Source organism: Eschrichtius robustus, chromosome 4 (assembly GCF_028021215.1).
Source record: "Eschrichtius robustus isolate mEscRob2 chromosome 4, mEscRob2.pri, whole genome shotgun sequence".
Taxonomy (NCBI): Eukaryota; Metazoa; Chordata; class Mammalia; order Artiodactyla; family Eschrichtiidae; genus Eschrichtius; species Eschrichtius robustus.
The window spans coordinates 58,508,114-58,534,167 of NC_090827.1; the positions used below are offsets into that span (position 1 = coordinate 58,508,114).

At 37.8% G+C, this 26,054-nt stretch overlaps 1 protein-coding gene across 5 annotated transcripts in view; it reads left to right on the top strand.

Annotated features, from left to right (window-relative positions):
- CNOT6L (CCR4-NOT transcription complex subunit 6 like) overlaps window positions 1-14,866 on the top strand; it is a 119,180-nt gene extending 104,314 nt beyond the window's left edge. For all 5 annotated transcript variants that reach the window (XM_068542790.1, XM_068542789.1, XM_068542786.1 and 2 more), the window contains 4 exons: window positions 787-938; window positions 3,514-3,741; window positions 5,937-6,139; window positions 11,209-14,866. In XM_068542790.1, coding sequence (XP_068398891.1) covers window positions 787-938; window positions 3,514-3,741; window positions 5,937-6,139; window positions 11,209-11,421 — 796 coding nt within the window. In that variant the 3' untranslated portion in view covers window positions 11,422-14,866. The remainder of the gene's footprint in view (window positions 1-786; window positions 939-3,513; window positions 3,742-5,936; window positions 6,140-11,208) is intronic.
- The last annotated feature ends 11,188 nt before the right edge of the window (window positions 14,867-26,054 follow it).

Here is a 26,054-nt window from a genome sequence, read left to right on the forward strand (position 1 = left end):
AGCCATTCCTCATCTTATAGAATCTTTCTTTCTGTTCACTTACATTCACCTAATTCCAGCTTTCTAGTAAAAGCCAGATGGAAAAATCGGCTTCGACTTAGCCGAGATAAGGGTGTGTCCCTGCATTTTCTTGACAGATTTCTTGATGTGGTGAGAATAAAACTGCAAACAGGGTAGGTAGATTTTATTCTGTTCTTTCTTATTTTTTTTTAACATCTTTATTGGAGTATAATTGCTTTACATTGTTGTGTTAGTTTCTGCTGTATAACAAAGTGAATCAGCTATACGTATACATATATCCCCATATCCCCTCCCTCTTGCTGTTCTTTCTTATTAATCTGCTGACTTAGTTAAGGTTGTGTTCACCTTTGAGTACCAGAAAATCCCAGCAGTAGCTTAAAGAAGTAGGAGGAGAGTAATTTTCTCACACAAGAAGTCCAAAAATGGCAGTCCAGAACTGGTTCAGCTGCTTCTCCATTCAGAGTGGGCTTTTACCCTCCTGTTTCTCACCACAGGGGCAGAGATAGAAAAGGGTAAAGGAATACACACATACACATACATGCACACGCACCATCTTTGCTAGGTGGCACTTCCAAGAAAGTTTCTACAGTAATCAGACCTTTTTCCTCTCATTGGCCAGAACTATATCACAAGGCCCCTTGCAGCTAGAAAGTGACTAAGGAGACAATGAGTAGCATCTATACCTTGTGCTCCCTTCATTTAATGGCTTTTAGCATGATAGTCCAAGTATCTAATATCATAATACTAATGCATTGTACCTTTTAGATTTACATTGGTGCAGAAGCATACAGTGGAATTTAACCAAGTGGCAATGGCTAATTCAGATGGATCCGAAGCTATGCTGAACAGAGTGATGACAAAAGATAATATTGGTGTCGCTGTGGTATTAGAGGTCCACAAAGAACTATTTGGAGCAGGTGAGTGCAGTTTAAAATATTCTTAGAAAAAATAAGCACCATCTCAAGTGCAGCGAGTCTTGCTGATATTTATTGCATAGTTATTTTCTTGTCTTTTGAGAAAATTTAAGGGAGACAGGCTGGAAAACAGCACGAATTGTGTAAAGCGTCATCTATATCTTGGAATATTACTTGCCAGGTAATCTGTAAAAAGGAAAATCTTCACTATGCCATTAATTCCAGAAGGTTATTTGAAATAAGAATAGTTTTAAGCTGAATTTGGAAATTACGATGATTTGGTTCTCCTTTTAGCCATATTTTTAGCTTCTTGACTGTGAAATCTTTTGTCTTGAAGGTTAAGTACTTCGCACATTTTCTCTAATTTCTTTGTTATATCTCAGTCATTGTCAGGGTAAGAGAGGCATCTTTTATCTACCTGGTACTTTTGTTTTCCACTTTAGATATTTATAGCTACCTTCAAAGTAAGAAACTCATTATGTACTTTGCATATCCAGACCTTTTTTTCCCCTCTCTACTGCCTGCCTTTCAGCATTTCATTGTTTACTTAACTATATTTTAGGTAAGAGCAAGGAGAAGGTGTCAAGACAACATCAGGGCTTTTATTTTAAATTGTTTTTCTTTACTTACTACCTGTAGAAGAAAAGATTTTTGCCTTAAGTACTGATTGAATTATTCAGACCATGCATATCTGTCAAACCTCCTTTTCTCACTGTTCTTCAGTTTATCCATCATCAAAGACAATCAGTCTTTGATGTGAGATTTTAAATTCCTTCTTCTTTTTTAGCCTCTCCATTTTTACTGACTTTTATGTCCTTTCCAGTCTCATTCTTCTCAAAAGTTTGGTACCATTTTTTCTGGTAATGCGAACATTGAATTTCTTTTAGAGTTTTACTCTCCTTTTAATTTGCAGAAGAGTAATTACAAATTATATAGTTAAAACTTTCACATTCTGAAATACCTCTCTCTTATACTCCTGGAAGAGTAATTTAATATTATAGAAGGTGCTTATGGCCTTTTTGAAGGGGCAAGTTTTTAATATTTAGTATAGTGAACATATAATCTACAGCCAAAAGTGATACTGTGAAACTCCTAGGAAAAGAAGAGAGCTTAGAGAATGATCAGATTGCTTTAAAAATGACCATTTCTGTCACATATGAAAGATAACTTCAGTTATTTTTTTACTCAACATTAAAGATAATTATAGCTTGGTAAGACGGAAACTTTACCAAAATAGTAGACTAAGAAAATCAGGTCTTTCTGCAGAGTTGATATTTTTAATAGAAAATGTTAAGAGATACTTATAGAAATTCTATAGAAAAGTTAATTTTGTATGTATCTAATATTCCAACAGTACAAAAGTACATAGAGTAAAACGTGAGAGTCCCTTCATCTTATTCATACCCTCTCGGAGTAACTCTTATTCATTCTTTACACATTACTAACATATATGTGTATAGTTTTATTTAAATGGCATCGTACCGTGCATATTGAGTTTTGAGCCTTAAGAACTTTATGGACACTTTTTTTCTCTGTCAGTACATGTTAACTGAGTTGAATTGTCACAGTTTGCCCCTTCAGAGGTACGTATGGCCTCTTTGAAAGGGCAAGTTTTTTAATGTGTTATCCTCATCCACCATGTTAATATTTATTTTAACAGAATTATAAAACAGTATTTTAGGGGGAAAAATAACCTTAGAGATTTTATAGTTGAATACCTCATTGTCCAAATGAATGGCTAAGTGATTAGAAATAAAGGTTAGTAATTAGTAATAAAGCCAAGTGTGAAACCCATGTCCAGACTTTGAGAGCACACTACTCCCTAATTCTCAATTTTTACATTACTTCTTTTGGGTGTGTGGTATGAATTTGTTTTGGTAGCAGATTCATAGCAAATTCACTGCCTTACTTTATTTTGTATAGGTTAATATAATGTTACTGCCTTTTACCGCTGACCCTGTCACTGATGTGCTCAGGAAATGCAAGGTGAACAAATACTGGGCAGTAGGAAGAACTTAAATTAAGGTTTAGGTGATTCAAATAACTGAAAACCTACCTCACTAGGTTACTGTGATATTTAAATGACAGAGATATTTAAACTGCTTGTTTACACTAAGCTCAGCAAATCAAGGTACTATAACTAAATGTTGGTTACATCACAGTATAGCTCCTAACTTGGGTAGAGAGCAGGAGTTGGCAAACTTTTTCTGTAAAGGGCCAGGTTGTTAATAGTTTAGGCTCTGTGGGCCACATATGGCCTCTATCACAATCTTCTAAAAAATGTTTGGTAGAATCTTTAAAAATGTAAAACCAGCCTCAGCTCATGCAGGTTGTACAAAAACAGGTGGTCGGCCAGACTTAGCCCATGGGCTGCAGTTTGTCGACCCCCATGTTGGGATTACCAGAATCTCAGCACTTTAGCTTCTAAGAACTACTTTATGAGATAAAGGGGAAAATATAAATGAATGGAAAAGAATAAAGAAGTGGTTATGGGTTTGGGGGAGAAAACCTTAAGATACTGCTTTTTTGATACATAAAGTATAAGCTTAACCTTTGTTTCCCTAATGCTTAAATTTAGGTATGAAGCCTATTCATGCTGCAGACAAACAGCTGCTTATAGTGGCAAATGCCCACATGCATTGGGACCCAGAGTATTCTGATGTGAAACTCATTCAGACCATGATGTTTGTCTCAGAGGTTAAAAACATTCTGGAGAAAGCCTCAAGTAGGCCTGGCAGCCCAACTGCAGATCCTAATTCCATCCCGCTGGTGCTATGTGCAGATCTTAACTCATTGCCAGATTCAGGTATTTATAACATCATTTCCTCTTCACTTTCAGTTTTGTTTTTACTTCTAGTTGAAAGGTCAGTTAGCTCTTAACTTTTGAGTAGAGACTTTCTAAATTATAGAGTGTATCAGTAAGAATCCCAGGGATGGAGCATGGAGTAATTGAGGAGAGTTTATTTAGTTAAGCTATTTCCAAAGACGTGTGCAGGGTTAGGGACATAAAACAATGAAGGATGCAGTACCCTGCCACTAGGGGAGATAGGGACCCTTCACTACCTGTACACCTAAGGGGGAAAAGTGGTGGGAGCTGTTATCAGTACTTGGAAAAAATAGTTACGAGGAGAGGGCCATGTAATAGGAGCGATGGATTTGAATTGGGATGCAATCAATCCCTTGCAAACTGACGAGCCAGGGGAATATATATCCCTGCCTCACTCTGCTACTGTCCTCTGATCTCTCGCCACTGCTGTCCATTGACCAAATCCAACTAGAAGCTAGAGCGGGGAGGGGTTTGCAGTTGATGCAAGTAAAGGTCAGCCTCCTGCCGCACAGAATGCAGTGGAGAAGGGTGACCTGAAGAAGCAACCAGAAAATATGCAGCACAGGTAGCTATCTAGTTTAATAATGTTGGCAACCTTTAAGTGAATTCATTAAATGATGCTTGAATTCTGATATTAGGTGCAGAAGAGTAATCAAAATTATCTTAGGATTTCACATTACTTCTTGAGCTCCACTTAACTACTTTATGTCCTAACTTAAATTATTCTAGATCTTTGTAAAAAATCAGTTCTGCACTTAGATATTAAAATTCAAATGTAAAACATTAAAGTATCACAGTTTTGCTGTTACTGAGGCATGTTCTAAATTTTGTGTATTTTCAGTAAGCTACTTTAAATTGTTTAAAATAACCACTCAAGAATAAATATAACATAACCCAAATGCCTACAATTGTAATATTAATAAAAGTCTCAAATCTAGAGAACACCTTTGCTTTTTCTCCTTAGCAAATAAATGCCGAAATCATCCTTTCACAAATGTTTGTATTCAGCCCTTAGGCCCATTGACACCTTAACCATGTCCTCCTTTTTTAATCCTTTTCTTTTTTTTTTGAGTAAATTGCTCTCAAGCACAGGTTTCCCCCATCTCATTTGATTTGGTTAAGCCAATGAGCTATCATTTGGCATCACAGCAGGCTGAGTTGACTCAAGCCAGACTGTCAGGCCTGGATCCTGGTTCTGCCACTCAGGAGCTCTGCAATCTATGGCTAGGTTCCTCATTTTTAAATAAAGGGATAATCATTTTATCCACTTCATAGAGTTGTTTGTAAGGTTTAAGTGTGTAAGACACTTACAGCAGTGCCTGGCATGTAGTAACTGCTGGATAAATGATAGCTCCTTTTCAGCTATTCACACTACTGATGTTGCACTCATCATGTATTCATTATATATGTTGCTGTCATTCCTGATCACAAATAGAAAGAGATGACTGACAAACTTTAGTAATCATCATCGTCATAAGAAGGGTTGTGGTATTTTTTTCATGTTTACTTATTCAGTGGAAGTGGTGAGCTTTTTTTGAATGCCTCTACTCTCTTCAGCTTTTTAGGCACATCTAATATTTTTGACCAAGTGGTATACCTCCAGCATATAATGTACTGTTTAGTGTCACTGTAGCTCAAAACAAAGAATGATGTTGCCTAGCTGAAGCTAGACATTGCAGTGTTGAAGATGCAAAATCTATTTTTACTGTCAATGATTTAAAATTTTTTTTATTATGTATGCTATATTTTACATATTCCAGAAGTCGTTGATTGACTGCATAGAATGGTGAAATGCTAAAGAGATAGTGCTTTGGAATAATATTCTAAAAATATTTAGGGTCAAGACCCTCCTGGTGAATGCCATCCTAGACCCTGGGAATCATCTTCAGCTTGAAGAACCATTAAGAAAACTGAAGATATTTCTGGGTGATCAGGATGTTTTGCTCTGGAGTAGGCAAATACACCTCAGTTTGATGGAACCATATGAAATTGCTGATATTTGATTTCTTTAGCATCAACAACAAAAAGGCAGTTTCATATGTAAAAGTAAATATTCAGTGTAGTAAAACCACTCTGAACTTGGTGCATGCACCTGGCAACAGATTTTGGCCATGAAGTCTTCTGTAAGGTCTAAATGCTAAATGGTAGTGTTTCTTCCTTCTTTATTCTACTAGGTGTCGTGGAATATTTAAGCAATGGAGGAGTAGCTGACAACCATAAAGACTTCAAGGAACTAAGGTACAATGAGTGTCTTATGAACTTCAGCTGCAATGGAAAGAATGGAAGCTCAGAAGGGAGAATCACACATGGCTTCCAACTGAAGAGCGCCTATGAAAATAACTTGATGCCTTACACCAATTACACCTTTGATTTCAAAGTGAGTGACAGCCTCTGGGTTGGCATAGAAATTATGTCAAATACAAACATGTGACAAGAAAGATATGTGTTATTTATGCTTAATAGTATATACTTCAGGATTTTTTACATTCTCAAAACGTCTTGGCTAAGTGTGCACATAATGTAAGGAGGTTTCTTAGGTTTTGTGGTGGTTATTGTTGACTTGAGAATTCTCTTTGAACCCTTATTTGTTCAAATTTCAAATAACCATGATAATAGCAAAAAATTCCAAAATACTTTACTATGTGTGTGCCAGGCACTGTTCAAAAGCACTTTATATTTATTAATATAGTTAATCTTCACTTGTCCGTACCATCCCTAACTTTCAGTAAGGATCCAAATAATAAGCAACCTGATATAGCTACATTCATCTTGAATGAATCTGTAGAATAGTCCCTCAAAATTTCCTTAGTACTTTCCATTGATATCTTATTTATCTTTATATATTCCAGGTTTCGTTGTGAAATGGGTTAGAGAAAGTTGTGCTTAGGGTCTATTTTATATCCGTGTTGTCATGCTAATCAATGCCCAGGCAGTAGACCATTCCAGCTTAGTAAAAGGACAAGAAAGATATTTTTTTTTTGCACAATAAGAAAAAAAAAAATTAGAGGGCCAGTTATACAAAACCAGTTGTTCTTTTTTTTAAATTTATTTATTTATTTTATTTATGGCTGTGTTGGGTCTTCGTTTCTCTGCGAGGGCTTTCTCTAGTTGTGGCAAGCGGGGGCCACTCTTCATCGCGGTGCGCGGGCCTCTCACTATCGCGGCCTCTCTTGTTGCGGAGCACAGGCTCCAGACGCGCAGGCTCAGTAATTGTGGCTCACGGGCCCAGTTGCTCCGCGGCATATGGGATCCTCCCAGACCAGGGCTCGAACCCACGTCCCCTGCATTGGCAGGCAGATTCTCCACCACTGCGCCACCAGGGAAGCCCCCAGTTGTTCTTTTGAAACATTGATTGGTAGTGATTTTCTGTAGTCAGTCCCTTTCCCTTTGCCAGTTTTCTAATCACTCTGTCTGCCTGTAGCTCTTCTATTGTACCTTTGTTTGACTTTCTGGCATTTCAGGCATCTATCCTAAAGTCTTACACAATCCTGAAAAAATGCAGTTGTTAGAAAGTGGTTAGGAGTAAGAATCCTAGATGGGGAATTTAATAAAATACCAAAGGAAATTTATGAATTGGGCTCTTACACATCTCCGATAACCTTTTTCCATTTTCATTGCTTGTTAGCCCCTTTCCAAGAAACAGATAGTAGGAAGAAGAAAGGAAATTTGTGTGCTTATGTTATTGGTCAGTTTTTGTAATCAAGAAGTGGAAAAGAATTGTTTAGAAGTTGAATCTAATTTTAGTATTTTTGCTGTTAGAGTAGAAAATACTATTCAGAGATAATTGATTTTGTTCAGATCACTCATATGCAGTAATGTACTGGTAAATATTTAATAATCAGCTTTCTGAGAAAAAAAGAAGCCCAAATTTGTAGTGTTTGCTGATTTCTGTGGTACATGTGCTCCCATTGTAGTAGATTTCAAGCTCCCAACATCATACTGTTGAACACAGAGTTGGGATGAAGTGCTAAGAAAGCAAGTACTAGCTGACTCTATCACACCACAGCTTCTTGTGTAAGCTTAAAGGAAAACCTCAGGACTTAATGATACACAGATTACTGTAGGTTAAATCCTATACAGTGGTATATAATACAGCTCTGCCAGCACAGCACAACCCAGAAAACCTAAAATAAAGTTCCTTAAAATAATTGTTCAGTAATTCTACAACTCTTACTGTTCTTTTGGTTTGTGTGTAGGTAAAAAAACCAAATCATTTTTACCTTAACTAGGCTTTTATAAAGGTTGCTTTCACCTTATCCACAAAGTAAAAATTAGGGAAATAAGGTTTAGAATATTAATCTAAGCCATCTTCCTCTATCATCTGAGTTGTTTTCAAACCTTTTGCTGATGTTTCTTCAAAAGAACTTACATGTATTAATAAGTGAATAAAAGAATCTTATTGAACCATTTATATTGCCTAAAGAAGTACAGTTAAAGAACCAAAAGTGCATGCCTCAGAGAGTGTTTGATGTTTGCATATGTAGGATAGGGTGAGAAAGGGCAGAACTCTAAATCCGTGCGAGAGAGGCATGAATGGGAAGATAAATACGCTGGCTGGCGGGGTAGATGGATGGGAGGGTGGAATAGGATGGAAAAGAAGGATGATCAGAGAACAAACTAAGGGCATACCTGACTAGAGAGAATTAAGCTTTTGGTCCAAGTAGCAGACAATAAACTTTTCAATTTCATACAAAGCATTTTATGTAATTAGTGCTGTGCCAATATTGAAGGCAGTTGGTAAAAAAGGATAGGTAACATCAAATGTAAAAATGTCATGTGATTAGCATTAAATACAGATCCAAGTATGGTGTTCTGCCATTGCATCAATGGAGTACTGTTAAATTTTGTTTACTTGGCTTAGCATTTTTTTACTTTCTTGGTTCTCGAATAAATTAGAAATGTAGAAAAGTGGTATTTAGAACTCAGAGTCATTTAATCTGGAACTGATTTGGAATGACTTGAAGGGTAAGCAGTTAGGAGAATTACTTGTAGACAAGGTATCTTAGTGAGTTTAGGTTGCCATAACAGAATACCATAAACTGTGTGGCTTATAAAACAACAGAAATTTATTTCTCACAGTTCTGGAGGCTTGAAGTGTAAGATCAGGTGCCAGCATGGTCAGGTTCTAATGAGGGTCCTCTTCTGGGTTGCAGACAGCTGTTTTCTCATTGCATCCTCACATGGCGGAGCGAGAGCTCTCTGGGGTCTCTTTTTATAGAGCACTAATCCCATTCATGAGGGTTCCATCTTTATGGCCTAATCACCTGCCAAAAGCCCCACCCCCTTATACCATCAGGTTAGGGGTTAGGATTTCAACATAGGAATTTGGGGGGAACACAAACATTCAGTTCATAACATCAGATAAGTTGAATAAACAGCCTAATTCAAACTTGCCGCTGCTTTCACCATCACCTGCTCCCCCTCCTGCCCCGTGCCAATCTAAGGGTGTGTCTGAACCACTTAATGAAAAGAGGAAGGACAGTTTTCCTATTATGTCAAGTAGTAAATCTTTCTGTTAACACATTGTGAAATGTATAGTGTATAATTTTCTCACATTCTTTTACAAAACAAAGCTTAGCATAATGTCACCTCATAAACTATTTTCATTGTTTTTACTTTTTTCTCATATACACTTCTATAGACTTACCTATAGACTTTACTAATATAAAGACTTTTCCCACCTTTTTATGGTCTTTTAAAAAAGAAACAGTTTGAATCAGAAAAGGTTAAGAATCATTAGTCTGTAACCTTCTTTGTGAATATGATACAGTGTACAAGTGTACCTACATATGTATAAATATTTGGGTGAGTTCAGACATGAACTTGCTAAGGATTTTGATAAGAGCTTTTACTCTGGATGTTTCAAACCAAGAAAACAGTTACAAGTGATATCTCCAGTTCTTACTTTCTGGAATGTTTAACATCTTTATTGGGACCTATGTTTGCAAAGGATTCTCTAACTCTAGTAGCTAATGTGCATAATGATACTTTATAATAAAGTGATAAGATATAAGAGGTTTTATTCAACATAAATAATTGAAAATGTTTTGTTTGTGTTTTGTTTAAAACACAAATGTTTTAAATGTGTTTGCTGAAGCAAAGGGTGGTCTCATAAAAGAAAGTAAAACCACTGTAACTCTTGTCAACCCTTTTCCTAAAATGTCACTGCAAAACTAGGCATTAGCCAAAATGAAGGGATAAAAATACATTGCGCTAATATTTCTTGACTATTTGGACTTGGAGCATTAATGGCAGAAAGTACTCCCCTGGATTCACGTAGGTTCCTTAATTTGTGGTAAAGTAAAGTTAAAGTATCTAATGTTGAATAAGGCCCTCTCCCTCAAAAGAACTGTTCTGTTGTTTTGGTCTTGGTCATGTCAAAATCAGCAAACTAAGGTAATTGTTTCCGAAATTTCACAGTATAATTTTTTTCATTGAATTCTTTTCTTTTTTTTTCTTTTAGTAAAGTAGCCCATTTCACTGTGATACCGTTTAAAAATATTAGCTAGAACTCACTGTGTATAGTATTTATGAATAGGTATTTCCAGGTGTGGAACTCTTTCTTCGTACTTGGGCTCAGGCTCTCTTGATGTGGGAAGGAAGAAATCTGACTTCACACTCTTGCATACATAGCCTGGGGCAAAAAAAGCACACTAGTTTTGAAACTTACTGATCAGATAAACCGAATCATTTAGCTCTGAGAGATACAACTGAATATATAGATAGGTCTTTACTGAATGTTTTTTGCTGAGGTACTGTTATGCATCAAGGAATCCAGAATTTATAGTACACCAGGATTTGTGAAAATGAATATTCTAAACTTAAGAACAGATTAGGATGATTAAATGTGTGCAGTATTTTGTATATATGTATAAAATCTGGGAAAGCTGAACTAGGATTAGCAAATCTGAAAACATGCTTTACAGTGGCTTCATTCAGATGTGTTTGATTGATGTACAAATAACTGAAAATCATACCAGTTATCATTAAAAGAATTATTCTTGTCATAACTTTTCATTAACTTTGTATATGTTTGTATAAATATTCTGATTTTCTGTTTATTGTAACAGAGTCAGTGCAGTTTCCATATTGTTTATACTGATAAATTAGATTTCACTGACCCAAGCAAGCCAGTTCTAAAGATACCTAGACGTGATTTGGTGTGCTTAGCTTCTCAGTTTGCTTACCACTTATGCACATGTGCAAGGCTTTATGATTCCACTAGGGTACTGTGTTTCCCTGTCCAGCCACCTTTATTTCATGTAGTACCCATTCAAGATTTGAGCTCTATTTGACCCATTGTGAAGACAGCAGGTGTACCAGAAATACAGGTTACTCAGGTATTTGGCTTTTACAAATTATGTATTGTTCTTTTATATATCGTAAGTTTTTCTTTTATCTAAGCATATATTTTTCTTTTTTTCCCAACTCCCAATCTCTTTTCAGGGCGTGATTGACTACATTTTCTATTCCAAGACTCATATGAACGTGCTTGGTGTCCTGGGGCCTTTAGATCCTCAATGGCTGGTTGAGAACAACATCACTGGGTGTCCACACCCTCACATCCCTTCAGACCACTTCTCACTGTTAACACAACTTGAACTCCACCCTCCACTCCTGCCTCTTGTCAATGGTGTTCACTTGCCTAATCGGAGGTAGTGGAGTACTGCCCCGCAAAGACGGGGATCTGTTACTATGGACCTGTACAGTTGTAAATCAAAGTATGTAGGAGTGAAGTATGGCCATCCTTAAGCTGCTTCTTCAGGTTCCTTTCATTATGTGTTTGCTATAAGATTTTGTACAATTTTGTGCATATTGGTATCATTTGGCACTAGGGCTGGAACCAAAGTATTATCACTCTCTTTCCAAATTTTTAATTTAACATGTTTTTAAGTTGGACCTTCTTCATATTATATTAGGAGTCAGCATTCATAATTGATAAATCACCGATTCAAGGCCCAACAACAGGGTATTTGTTTTTCCAAAACAAATACTTTCTTTTGAATGGTTTCAAGTGAGCCAACCATTTTTCATTTTTGTGAAAGGCAGTTTTTAAAAACTATAAATATAAGATTTTAAACTGAATGATGGCATGCCTTGCAGGAAACTTCCTTGAATTTCTGTTTTCCATGATAACAAACTGATTTTTGTCTCCCCAGTCATTTGCACATTAACAAAGCACTTAAATTTGCTAGATCTGTACATAAACTAGCCATAATGAGAAAAACTGAGGAATGAAAGGTGATTGCACAATATGCTTTCAAAATCAAGCATTTAACAGCACACAACAATTTGTTGGGCAAGTGCTGGTTGGTTTTTTTTATTTGTTTGTTTTGTTTTTTGAGGAATCATTCTGTATTTTGTTCCCCTATTAGTTATAACCGTACTAGAAGTATTAATTCTAAGCCTGTCTCTTCAGTTTCGTTATAGGAAAACAACGGGTAATTTCTGCTGCCACACATCTTGAAAATAGAATTTGGTCTATTTAGGATGCCCACAAAATTAGTGTCCAGTATTTTTTATTGTTTCCATCCACCCTTTTCTGCCTGGTTGTGCTGGAAAAAACAGATATTATATGATCTGTATCATTTTTGCTGTTATGGTCAAATGTTTAAAAAATAACTACTGAATGAAAAGGCCCTGATCAAAGTTTTAGAAGACGAAAGCTACAAATATTTCATGTGTTTCCCAGAGTAGGTCAAGTGGCTGTTGGTTTTGGCTTTTTGAGGTGACAGTGGGAAGGATTTGGGAGAGAGAGAGAACAGGGAGTAGTTGAAAACCTTGGATCATTTTTCCTGACTCTAGTTGCCAAATGGCCATTATATGCTTTTAATCTTTGTTTCCGTTGTCTGTCAGGGTTGAATTAAGAAGCTACTGGTTTATTCCCAACTGTTGATGCTCTTTAGATATGTTGGAATCCTTTTTTCGCCCAGGAGGGGCCAGCTGAAAGTCTGTGACTCAAGAGGCAGTGATTGAAATACCGTTTAATGGGGGAAAAATTGGTTGGCTACTTGATGTTAATTATGGCACAGTAACAGGAAAAGGTTGTGTCTGTGTTTTTAAGTTTTTCTTTATTCTGCTTTTTTGCTGCTATAAGAGTTTTCTGAAATTTATATTTTAAACTTTTCATGCACTTTACTGTTTCTAGTCTCAAAATGTGATATTTTTAATAAACAAGAAACTTTCCATTATGTGAATGAAATTTTAAAAGAAAATAACCTATATTTGTGTTTCACTAATATATAAAGTACAGGTCAAATTTAAATTATTTAATTAGTTTTAAATATATACAATTTGTCTCCTCTATCAAACCTGACATCTTAGGCTGTTTTATTAGTCTTAAATGATGCATTTCCTTTGGTCATTTTATACTAATTTCTTCCATAGTAAATTAATCAGGCTACATAATATGATATTTCCCCTGAAGGGTAATTTTAGTGCAACGAGGGAGGTGGGTTGATGTAATGTCATATATGGGATTGCATCAGAAGGGTTCTGTAAAGCCTAAACTCCCTTTTAAAAGTGCCTAGTGATAGAGGCGTTGTTTGTCATCTATTATAATTGGAATGTCATTGTAGTTGAGTGAAGTTTGATGTAAATAAAATATTCTTTTAAAAATGTCAAGATATCAGAATAAACAAAATAAACAAAGAAACAACCCTTAAGATGACAGATTTTCCTCAATGTGCAGGTATCCCTTCTTATATACCTCAAGCATTCAACATCTAGCCATGCAAATTGATTACATAGTACTGGAAAGTAGAATAGCATGAAAAACTTAATTTTGTGGACATTACCTTTTTTTGTAATCAGCTACTGTATGTTTTATTTTAAATCTTTTGTTTTGGGTGGGTTTTCTGCTCTGGAGGTATATGCACTAACAAAACATTTTCCTCCTTTCATCTACGCATGTTAATTAGCAATGTGAGCAATATTTCTTACCATACTTCACTCCCAATATTTTTTGAGATGTTTGTATAAAATGGAATTTAAAGTTCACTTATGATTGTATATGAACCACAGAGGAGCCCATTTATTAATAAAAAACTTTTTTAATAGTTAAATGTAGAGGGAAAAATAAAAAAAATTGGGAAACATTGTAAACAGCTTAAGTTTATTTTGTGTATGATTGAGGCACTCTGTTGCAGGAAGGTGTGTAATTGGGTTCTCTCTGCTTCCAAATGCACTCTTTCAAACCATTCATTATCCTGTGTATTTTTAATGTGGTTTTAGTAAATGTTGGTAGTAGCTCTGTTGAAGTAGGTAATTGTGTTATGTTTTGGGTGGCAAACACACTTGGGGCATGGTGACCCAAATTTCATGTGCACGGTTTCCCTTTAGCCCACTGCCCAAATTTCACACACCCTTCACCCTTTGTTCCCTTTGTAAAAGGAGTGGTATCTGTTTTGAGCTGCCAATTCAGATGATCAGAAATGCTGCTCTCCTCAGTATTGTCTTGTTAAAAACGCATGCCATTTGGACCTTTGGCATGAAAAGCCAAAAGGAAGAGGTGAATGACATATGGTATATATTCAGTGAAAGTAAAATATTTATGCTCATATACTTTCTGGTTCTCAGAATAAGTTAATAAGCTTTATGCCATGGGGCTGCTGCATATTTTATCTGAAGATGAGAGAAAATTTGGGCATTTTTAGATTGTGATAATGTTTTCTTTTAACTGTTAAATATGATTTCTGATATTTTTCTAAGAACTGGAGTGTTCTTTAAATTTATTGAAACAGTGCTGTTTGAGGAGGGGAAAACTGCACTATTTGGCATTACAACAGTCACACAGTGCGTGTCGTCACCCGCTCTCTCAGGCATCAGTATCCGCCTCATAGCTTTACACATGTTGATGGGGAGTCTTGCAGCATCCTCAGGACTGACATCTGGGAAAGGCTCAAATCCACTTACTGCTCCTTGCTTGTTGACTTTGTTTTAAAATATTGTGCCTGGTGTCAACTTTTAAGCAACAGCACTGCCTAAAAGCAAGCAGAGAACAGAATCCCAGCACCATTCTATAGGCAACTTTTTAGAATTCAAATATAGTAAATCTGTTCAAGATTTATGATGTTTTATGTAAAAAAAATGTTTGTACAACGTAGCTGAATATTTTTGTTTCATTTCTTTGATGTAAGGCGTGTGAACGTTCGTTTGAATATCACATGTTAAAGTCAGGTATGGCACAATGGGTTCTGAGACCAGCTTTTCCTCCCTCCCATTTGCCTTGTTCCGAGCTCTTTCTTTTCAAATTACTTTTCTGATATTCATAGGCAAATATTTAATTTTACTAATAAGCATCCTGTGTGAATGTATTAAAGAAGCCACTGTGTTTTAGTGTTGTAGTTTGCAGAAATATAAAGCTTCATTTCTTACTTGTCCCTATTTGGTGTTTTAAAGTTACCTATTAAATCACAGAGAAGCAAGGGAGAAAGTTGAAAGATCCCGAAGGCTCATATCACTTGATTCTACGGTGGGTTGTATTAGAATTGAGGATGTGACACCTTAAAACTGGAACATGGGCAATCATATGGTGTTCCATTTTAAAATTGTATCTCCTAAGTATATACCATTAAATGGGTGAAAGATTAAGTTTGTGTTTGCATTTCCAAGAGTTTCTAAAAATCACTAGTGCCATGTATACTTTCAAATCAAATAGCAAAGAATAGAGAAAGCACAAGAAAAAAAAAAGTTAAATGTGTTCTTCAATGGAACCAGAGGCATATGATTCGTCATTCCCAATCCAAGGCTAGATTTTCTAGCAATAAAAATTGACTGTATCCCCAGTACTTACTTCTTTGTTTCTAAGGTCTTATATTCTAAGTGTCTGAGGGATTTTAATAGCTTTGTAAAAGGCACTGACTGATCAGTAGCTTCAGTCACAGAAAACGTCATCAGTTTCTGATACATTTGGCAGGCCCTGAGAATAATGGTTTCATAGCAAGCAAAGACTTCACTGCACGTTTTCAAAATAGCACTCATATATACTTACATTTTGACAGAAATGTGAATTCTCACATTTGTAAGGTAGTCTTTCTCTTCTACCTGTCCTCCCCCTTAAAAAAAAAAGACACCTTTCTCATATGTAGAAGATTTGTTTAACCTTTTCCTTCTGAACTGTATCATGTTTGTAGAACTCTGTGAATTATTGGTACACAAATTAACTAGGGAAATTAGAATATTTTTCTAAGCCAGGAGCTTTAAAGTTTTGAATTTGTAGACAGATGAGAACTTTTATACTTATGGTTGCTTTGAGTGATTGTAATTTTTTAACAGCCTCATGATTACTAAATTTGAATTCAAACCTAAGTAGATTAGTACATCTTAACCTGGTTTATTTACCAAAGTTGTAATCTGTTTAAGAACAGGATGCCAAGAGCGTCTTGTGTTTTACAGCATGATACATCTTCATTGTGTGTCACCTTAAAGCTTAAAAGAAAAAAGAAGGTTCTTATACCTGTACTGCAGGGTGTTCTGAACAAGATCCACAGAAAGAAAAAAGTAGTTCTTTTCAGGAAGATGGTAAGGGAGAACATGCATGTTTCTTGTTTATAACCAAATGCCTTGTGTAAGTTTCTCTGTTAAATCACAAGTTCTGTAAGAAATAGGGAAATACCAGGAAAAGCAAGCTTTATTAGCCTAGTTAGTAATTTCTTTTGGCATAAGTTTGTTTGGTTATTCTTGGAACCAAAGGACAACAAGCATGTTGAGGTTTTATTCAACAAACATTATGACATCAAAGTAATGGAATTTTAAGTAAAATAATTTTCACTTTCAAAGCATGGGAAATAAGGACATTTCTGCATATTAAATATTAATTTTCTATGGCAGTGGTGTAAAATTTAGTAGCATTATACTGACACGAGAAATTGTGTCATCAGAAATAAATCCCATTATGAAGAGTGTTTGCAAATGCCAAGTGATATGAGTCTTTTGGCACAGTAGCATTGGATATATTCAGCTTCCAGAAACTTTCAGAAGGCATATAGTTTGGCGCCTACTAGTTGTTGTTTTTGTTACAACAGTCTCCCCAAATTTAGATAATTTCCCTATTTGTATGTCTGTCACTTTTAACTCGAAAGCGTAAGAATCATGGTAGCCCTCTCAGAAGTGGTCCTTTCTTGCTCATTTCAGTTTTGTGTTAATTTCTAATTACTGCTATATGACTGTTTTCTTTCAAGTTATCAATGGCTATATGTACCACATTTGTTTAATTAGTTAACTCACACAATTGGCTCAGCGTTGATGTGTCAAACAATGACTTTGCTTCTTACTGAACAGGCTTAGTTTCCTGCTACTTGTTTAAATCTTGATGCAGTAAGTGATGCACTAGTCTGGGTGTGTATTTATTCAGAAACTGTACTGTTCTTTCTCTGTGCTTAATTTGCTTAAAATATATTTCCTTACCTTTGAAATTCTTGGGCGGTGCTCTGCCAGGTTTTGGGGGTGTGGTTTGGATGGCTGTGTTACTGCACACTGGGTGTGGAATTGTTCAGTGTTGTGAGTGGCAAATTTCTTAAACACCAGCAGCACTGAGAAGTGCACTATGGGCATTCGTACAGTTGTCCACATGCAAGCAATTCTTTCATCTAGGAGAAGCTGAGGAGTAGGATTCATTGGAGTACTTAGTATGTTTTGAGAGGGATGAATGTTTCAACTTTTGGTTTTGTTGTCTGAGTGGAGTGGGGTGGCATGGAGGGAGGTGGTTTTTTGTTTGGGGATTTTTTTGAGAGTGTGTGTGTACCTTTTCTCTCTGAAAGGGCCAGGGTGTTGGTCAAATTCACCGTGGATTAATTTATATTTTTTTTCTATTGTGATTTCTTTCAACCATAAAACAAGTGCCAACTAATTGTCCGTGAGATGACTGGACTCTTCCACTCAGTTTACCATTTGAATAGGGAAGGGCTCATTTATTTTAATTTCTTGGCATTAAATTAATAATCCATTGTTTTGCCTACATTTGAGTCATTCTGTGGCCTCTAAAGTGTTTTTGTAACTAATTTAATGGTTGGAAAGCAAAGCACATGAGTTTAAAACTGAACAAGAAGTTTTGGTAATTTTTTTCCTTGCAAACTTGGTAGTTTCTATTGATGCTATTCCAAAACAGGTTCTACTGTTTTAGGTTGTATATTTACTTTGCTTTTGTCCTAAGAAAAAGCCAAGCCCTAAATCAATTTGTTATTGTGTTCTAATAATCAGTTTAAAATCTGAGATTTTCTTTCTTTTTTTTTAATCAGAAGATTTAATGAAGTGCCATGTAATTGTAGGTTACTAGTGTTTAATGTTTGATAGACTGGTTCTGTGGTGTTCTAATCATTTAACACTCTGTCATCCCCGGAGAAAGTGGTTCTACTCTTATGGAACACATTCTCTCTGACAAAATCACCAGCTGCTTTATTTTTCTATTTATTACGGTTAAACAGTTGATGAGGTCTGTATCTTGACCAAACTGCTCAGCTGAGATGTTTTTCACAATAGACACTGTACAAAATATGCGTGCAAAAGGACACAGTTGGGCGGTAGTATTTTTTCATTAATGTGAACATTGACTAATCAAAGCAGTCCTGCCTTTTAAATCTTGTGGCAGCTCAGGAGGGAGGTGCTTAAGAACCTTAACTACTATGTCAGATGACAAAATACTTTTTTCCATTTTGGAGATTGGGTACTGCTCACACATGATGTATAGGGCTAAATATATGCTTGTTTCCTCGCACCTGTGTACTTCCCCTTCTCTCCCTCCCGTTCCTTCCCCTGTAGGCAATAAATGGCCATTTTGCAACTGCATACCTTTGTCTTGGTTTTTTACTCTTTATGTGTGCAGTTTAAAGGTCTGCTTTAAGGTCAGCGTATCTCTTCTAAAGTGAAGTTGGGAACCAAGGTCAGGCAAAAATTACAAATTCATACTACATTTTTTTTTCCTGGTGAAAACTACATTACTACTTAAGTAACACTTTGTTTAGAATAGATTTGGAAAATAGTCATAGTTATGAGACTTGCTTTGGCTGAAGAAATCTGAGCAGAGGGCCATGTGTCACTTCTGAGCGGGGCTCTAAGAGCCAGTGTGCAATTTGTCATATTCCCTTTTCTTGCCTTGATGATCATAGCAACGTATGTTGAGATCAAACCTCTCATCCTAGATCCTTGAGTAATGATGAACAGAGCTCCCCTGCTGAACTACATAGGACATGTAGTGTGAGTGAAAAACAATTGCCAAATCTCAGTGTCTTAATTCAGTAAACGTTTGTTATTACAGCATAATCTAGCCTGTCCTGACCGATAGACAACCATCAGACAGATGTGCCGAGTTACCAGTATTGACTAATCTCAACAGGTGAACCTGCCAAGACTTAGAGTAAATTCATTCAACAGACATTTAAGTATCTGCTATGAACAAGTTGGACAGGTTCCCCATCCTCCAAGAATTCACTTTCCAAATCCTCTTTTATTTATGATTAAGGAGAAAATAGTGAAGTGTTTTAGTTAAAGGTATCTTAAATCTTAGAATCTTGGAAGAGGAGAGGGAAAGGCACACAGTGAAATAATTAGGAATTCTGAAAGCTATGTTTAGGGATATTCAGTAGAAAAATGATATTAACGCATGGTGTGATTGGGACCAGATTATTTTTGAATGAATAATTCAATATTATTCTTGAGTGAAACACAATAAAAAACTGAACTGCCCAGTTTAACAAGTGTTTAGGGAAGATACTGACAGATTATTTTGGAACAGATTGCTAAGAACATCAAATCTCTAGGCTGAAAGCTCAGTGCCTACTGATTTGTCTTTTCTACTAAGGACCCATTGTGAGCCTGTCACTGACCCTGAGGACCATCTCTTTACAGAGGCCTTGATGTTGGCCAGCATTTTGGAAGTCCTCGAAAAGTAGAATCACTCACCTCTGAAGTGGATCTTGAAGGGACCAGGTTTCAGGATACTGCCTTACTAAGAAGACACACAGGGCAATCAAGACATTGACCAGGTGACCTTGCATTCCACCATGTGATCTTGGGCAAAACACATCCTCATTGGTAAAATGAATTTAAGAAACTAAATCTCATGAAATGTTTCTCTCAAAAAGCAGACACCAAGACAAGGGCTTGCAGGCAGGTGGTTTATTTGAAGAAGTGATCCCAAGAAAGCAGAGTAGGGCACTAGGAAGAATGAAACAGGGAAGGAGGGAAAGCCAAGTCAAGGATGCACTGTTGAGCTAATCCTCTGTGGGCAACTGGGGCGTAAACCTGCCACTGACCCTCTGAAGAGCTGAATGGAATGCACCTCAAAATTGTCTCCATGAGGGGTAGGAGAGGAGAGGATTTGTTTGTGGAGTCCCATCTCCCATGAGGCAAGGGTTGCTCCATGGGTGTTAATTCCTTTTCCTATCCATGTTTGTACACCTATCAAATGCACTAAGCAGGTTCCTGCAGGTATCCCATACAATAATAGTGGAGAAATGTGGTGGGAGATGGTGCAGAAAGCGAGAAACATTTGGTGGAGCTGAGGCTACAATTAATCTATGATTAATGTCATCCTCCCTCTTCCATCATGCATTCCACATCTAGCTTTGCACCACCACATCAGTGGTCTAGGTTCCTTCCCTAACATTGGGTGACCCAGACCTTCATCCCAACAAGATGTATTATGCTTGTTGGGCCATTGGTAAACAGTCTGCTAACCCATCCCTGGGCATGAAATTACCAAGAGCCGCCCAGTGAATCCCGTGGGTTCCAGACATGCTTCTTCCTGCCTCCCATTTTGTAGTAGTAGCACCCGTACTTTCTCATGGCAGTATGGTGAACCTTTACACTAGCATGGTGAGCCCCACATGGCCCGTTCCTGGGGGCAGCCTACATCCAGTGCCTGGGCAGCGTGGGCATGAAGGCCTGGTCTCAGTCCACACCTCAGCAACTCTGAAGGGCCAACCCACCAGATGTTCAGAGTTCCCCATGGTGCCTCTGTTGAGACTTCACTGTAACCCAACTTCTCCCTTGGTCCAGTTCTAATTCCTTTCACGGGGTGTGATTCTGAGAGCACTTCCTAAAGTAATAAGTTTCCTGCACACTAATCTCCGTCTCAGAGTATGCTTCCCAAGGAACAGGACCTGCCACACCTAGTTTTAAGGAGTCATGCCAGAAGCATATTAGGACTGCCTCCAGGACTCCCTGCTAAGACTGTAAATTTTGAATCACTAGAGAGTGCCACTGTGTCAATAAATTGTTTCTTATGTACTCTAACTGAGGTCTCTCTGGCCCAGCGCTTTCAAAATCCACTTCCACATGGTTCTCCAGTACCTGGTCATAATGTTAGCCCAGGTCTTATAATTCTTTGGGAAAGTTGTTTTCTTCTGTTGTATTCCTCTGCACAGGCTGTGCTGTGATGTTTCCAGGGGGAAGGGCACCAACCCTTTATATTTTCTGGAAGTCACTTCAGCCCGAGGGGGAGGGGCTTGCAACAGTGAGGGGAGGGGCTTGCAACAGTGAGGGGAGGTGCAACAGCACTGGCTGCCTCTTACTTTGCACCTTTGTGTTTTGTGTTTTTTTAACACCTTTATTGGAGTGTAATTGCTTTACAGTGTTGTGTTAGTTTCTGCTGTATAACAAAGTGAATCAGCTATACATATACATATATCCCCATGTCTCCTCCCTCTTGCATCTCCCTCCCACCCTCCGTATCCCACCCCTCTAGGTGGTCACAAAGCACCCAGCTGATCTCCCTGTGTTTGCACCTTTGTGATCAAAGGCAGCAGTTGGCAGTCAGAGCACAGATCCCCAATATTTGGAGAACTGGGTTCTGTTTGCTCACCCTGCCTCTTGCAAGCTGTGCGCTGGCTGCTCCAGGAACAGGTGCACAGCTGCCCGCCACGTGGCTGGGGGTGGGGTAGCTGCTACTATGCTAAGAGCTGACACTGACCAAAATTAATCCCGATTTACCGTCCAAGCCTTCCCCTGGAAGTTTCAAGTCTTCAGTAGACTCCAGAGTTCTCAGATAGATTGTGCCAGTGTAATTGTTGTCTAGGTGGAGAGGCAGATTCCTGGTGCATTCTACTCTGCCATCTTCCTAGAACCCTTCTTCATGTCTAACCATTTTTAGTGTCAATACAACCACAACCTAATGCTGCTATGTAACAGGACGCCAGTGTCCTTTACACAAATATGCTCCTGTCGCAGATGTATTTCTTAATACTGTGGCAAAAGAATGTCTTCTGGGCCCTTCAAGGTGAGGGTATGGTTGGGAGCGGCTAAGCAGTTTGTACATTATGAACCCGTTCCAGAGCCTCATCTCTAGGATTCTCCAGATGCCTTTGCCTATGCCTGTGCTACCCACCGTGGTAGCCACTAGCCTCATGTGGTTGTTGAGCACTTGAAATGATAGTTTAAAAAAAATTGATTAAAATATGGATCCTAGAAAGCTAGGAATTACATATGTGGCTCATATTTCTGTCTGATAGCACTGTTCTTCAGTGTGCCAAGCACATTCTGCCATCTCTGCCTCACATGTTTTTGGCATTATTGTACTAACCTAACGGGGTTAGTCCCACCCCCTGGTGCTTCAGTCAACACACTTAATCCTGAATCCCAGGCAGGTGTACGCATGTCAGTATGTTCACACTGATTCAGTCTTCTGAACTCCATTCTTCTGAATAGTCTTAGAATATATTCTGCTGTGGTCTGAATGATCACGTCACCTAGAACTCATACGTTTAAATCTTAACCCGCAAAGTTTGTGATATTAGGAGGTGGCACCTTTGGAAGGGGCTTAAGCCATGAAGTTGGATGCTTCATGAATGGGATTAGTGCGTTATAAAAGAGGCTCCAGAGAGATCCTTTGTCTCTTCACCATGTGACAACACAGCAAGAAGGTGCCATCTATGAACTAGGAAGAGGGCCCTCACCAGAAGGTGACCACACTGGTACCTCGATCTTGTTTTTGTTTGTTTGTTTGTCTTTTTAGGCCACGCCACGTGGCTTGCAGGATGTTAGTTCCCTGACCAGGGGTCGAACTCGTGTTCCCTGCAGTGGAAGCACGGAGTCCCAACCACTGGACCACCAGGGAAGTCCCTGGTGCCTTGATCTTGGATTTCCAGTCTCCAGAACTGTCAGAAATTTCTGTAGTTTATAAGCTACCAGTCTGTGGTATTTTGTTATAGCAGCCTGAATGGACTAAGACATATTCCTATACATGTTTTCAAGACTTCTTTCAATACGAACTGACAAAATTCTGCAACTCCTTTGGTGTATTTGCTGTCTTTCACTGGAGCAGGTCCTGTACCAGCTTTTCCATCTGGACTATGTTGGGATAGAACTTTTGTTATGAGACTAGAGACAATGATGGATGGTTAGAATGGGTTCTATGGGGAATAATCATCCTCTTCTCTGGCAAATGCCACAAGTGAAGTCATGCAAAGGTTTTATGCAAGTGAGGGTTGGTTGCCTTGGGTGAGATGTTAAATTGACAAATTGACAAGGGGAGAACTACTGCTAGCTAGGAAGATTCAGGAAGTTGGAAATTTCAGAGTTTGCAGCCTCATCTCTGTCTGCGCAAATGCCACCATCCAAAGTCTCAGTGAAATGCTCCTTTGCATCCAGAGCCCTTATCTTAGCATAAAATAACTAATAGGACTATACATTTAAGTAATGTTGCAACTTTTCAGTCTGTATTATCAGCCATGTCTGCTCTGTGACTACAGGGCAATGGAATGTGGCTATGAAGCCTAAGGTTTTGTGTTAAGACTTTAAGGTGTTAGGTTTATCTTTTTCTTTGTGTATACTCTTCAGATCAATCAGAAGCATCCATACCATCTAATAATTCTTGTTAATCATGATTATTATCATAATGGTCAAGTGCATCAGTTACTTGGCCAAAGCGTTGTCTTAACCCTGTACTAGTCTCAAGAAACCACAGCTTATTAAGTAATCATGATGATGCTGCACGCCACAACTTACTGGTGTTCATTTATTGCCTATAAAGAGGTCTTCACTGCATTCCTGGTCAAACAGATAACAACCCAATCTCAGGGTTCCATGTTGAATATCAATTTCCTGCAACCATTCCTGATACCAAGAGCTGTATCAGTAAGGAGCCATTCAGAAAAGTAGAAACCACTTCGGGCGTTGCAAACAGAAGAAATTTCATGCGGGGGATTGGTTACAGGAAATGGAAGAACTGGGAAGCCAAATAAGAAGGTGTTGAGGCAATCCTAAAAAATGTGGAAAAGCAGGAAACTGCTACCACCACTCGGGTGGATGGAATGTAGGGAGGACAGAGTGCTACCAGGGCTCAGAAGCTGAGCCATCTACTGGGAGCTGGAACCTCTCAGTGGCTATCTTGTGAGATCTGAAATATATAGGAATGATTATCCCATGGGAACTGGTGTTATGGAGGGAACATAGCCAATGCCAGAGATGCCACCAAAGCAGAGAAGGAGAGGGTAAAATGCCCTGACTACTTCTCTCTCCCACTCCCAAGTAATCCAGCAAGGCTTCCCATTTGCCAAACCTACTGAGAAACCACTTGTGAAGGGACCCTGGGAAATGTAGATCCTGAGATACAGGCAGAACTAGGGAAGAATGGGAATGAATCTGAGAGCAAGCAGGCAAATGACCAGCACAAGAAGTATATCCCTTTTTTGTAATTATGTACACACTTGGTGCTGTAGGCGGATTCATAGAGATGATACAGTACAGACTTTGCTTCAGAAAAGCTTGCAAACATATGGCTATATTTGTATGTCATTAGTAGTAACAGCATGAATGCCAGATGAATCTTATGTCATCCTAGCATTATTTTCTGGTAGGGCTACCTACATATTTTTTATATATAGAAGAAATCACCATAAATATCATCTTATGAGAGGCATGAAATTACTTGAAGTAGCAAGCTTTCAAATACGATTCTAAGTACTTTCATTATTTTGACTACTTTATTCAATATTTTACCTGTTAATAGAGAAAATTAAGAAAACCCAAAGAACAACACACACCTTCCCTTCCATAAGCTTGGCTTTCTTTAGTAATTTGCAACTACATAGCCAAGATGATTAGTCTAAATTTAGTAGACCACAAGTGATGTGTCAAAATGAGGTACTAAACATATGGAGAGGAAATAGTATGGAGAATCCTGCTGTGAGATATTTATTTCCGTGGAAATTTTAATCCTTATTTTTAGTATTTCCACATCTATAAAATATTCTATGAGGGGGAAAAAGGGAACTCTTTTGTTTTAAGAGTCTTATTCTAAGCCAAAAATACTCTTGCCAAACTTTTTGCTTATACCCTTGATGGTTTGTCAACTCTTATCTACCAAAAATCAGATAAGTTTGGAAAGTTTACATTCTATACCAGGTTTAAAAAAGAAAGACTTTATGTTTTGACTATGTGAATTCTCTACCCTGTGATCAGGAAGTTAGATTCAGGCGTTGACCCAATGATCCATGTAACAGCTTCTATTTTTTTCCCCCATAGGAGGGAGGAAAGATTTGCTAGAGAGGCTGACAGCATGAGAATGTGCTACTTCTTTTAACCCTCCAGATTGGGTTTCTCCTCAGCACAACTGGCCAAGCAGTTGTTTCTGAACAGTCTTGGATGCTCTCCACATGACCAGGGTTTCAGTTGTATATAGTAATGCCTTCCATTAGAACCAAGGGGATATCTTTGGCAATCACCACAAACATCTGACTTAACAAACTCGCCACGTACAGACTACGTGACGGTGACTACTGGATTCAATGTGAAGATGGCAAAAGACAAATGTTTCTTCTACTGTCCTGATGCAGGCCAGCTCATAGGCATACTTCTGGGGAAAAAACTAAAAAAAAAAAAAAAGGCATGGAGCCATTAGGAAATGTGTAGGCTAAGTGAGGGATGTGAGAAGATACAAAAAATTAGGTTCCTTTTGCAACTTCCCAGTTTTAGAGGGTGGAGCAGCTTTTATCATCTTTGCACAGTGCCCTCAATAAAATGTTTATTGAATGAATTCATTAAAGAAGACTTAGAAATATGACAGCCCTTCAAATGTTTGAAAACTTTTATCATATGGGAGAGGAATTATTGAGCCTCTCTTTAATAGCTACCCTCTGTTCTTAGTTTTCCTTCCTTTAAAGACACACAGAACAATAAATGGGAGAGTTTTTAAATTATTAGAAGTATTTAAAAACAGACCACATAGAGATTTCCTTGCTACTACTTCTGGAAACACCATAGAAGAAAATACGGTTTCTGTAGACAGTAAGTCTAGATGACCACTAATTGGCCTCCCAACTCTGGCATTTAGACTCATAGAATCTTCAATTTTCATT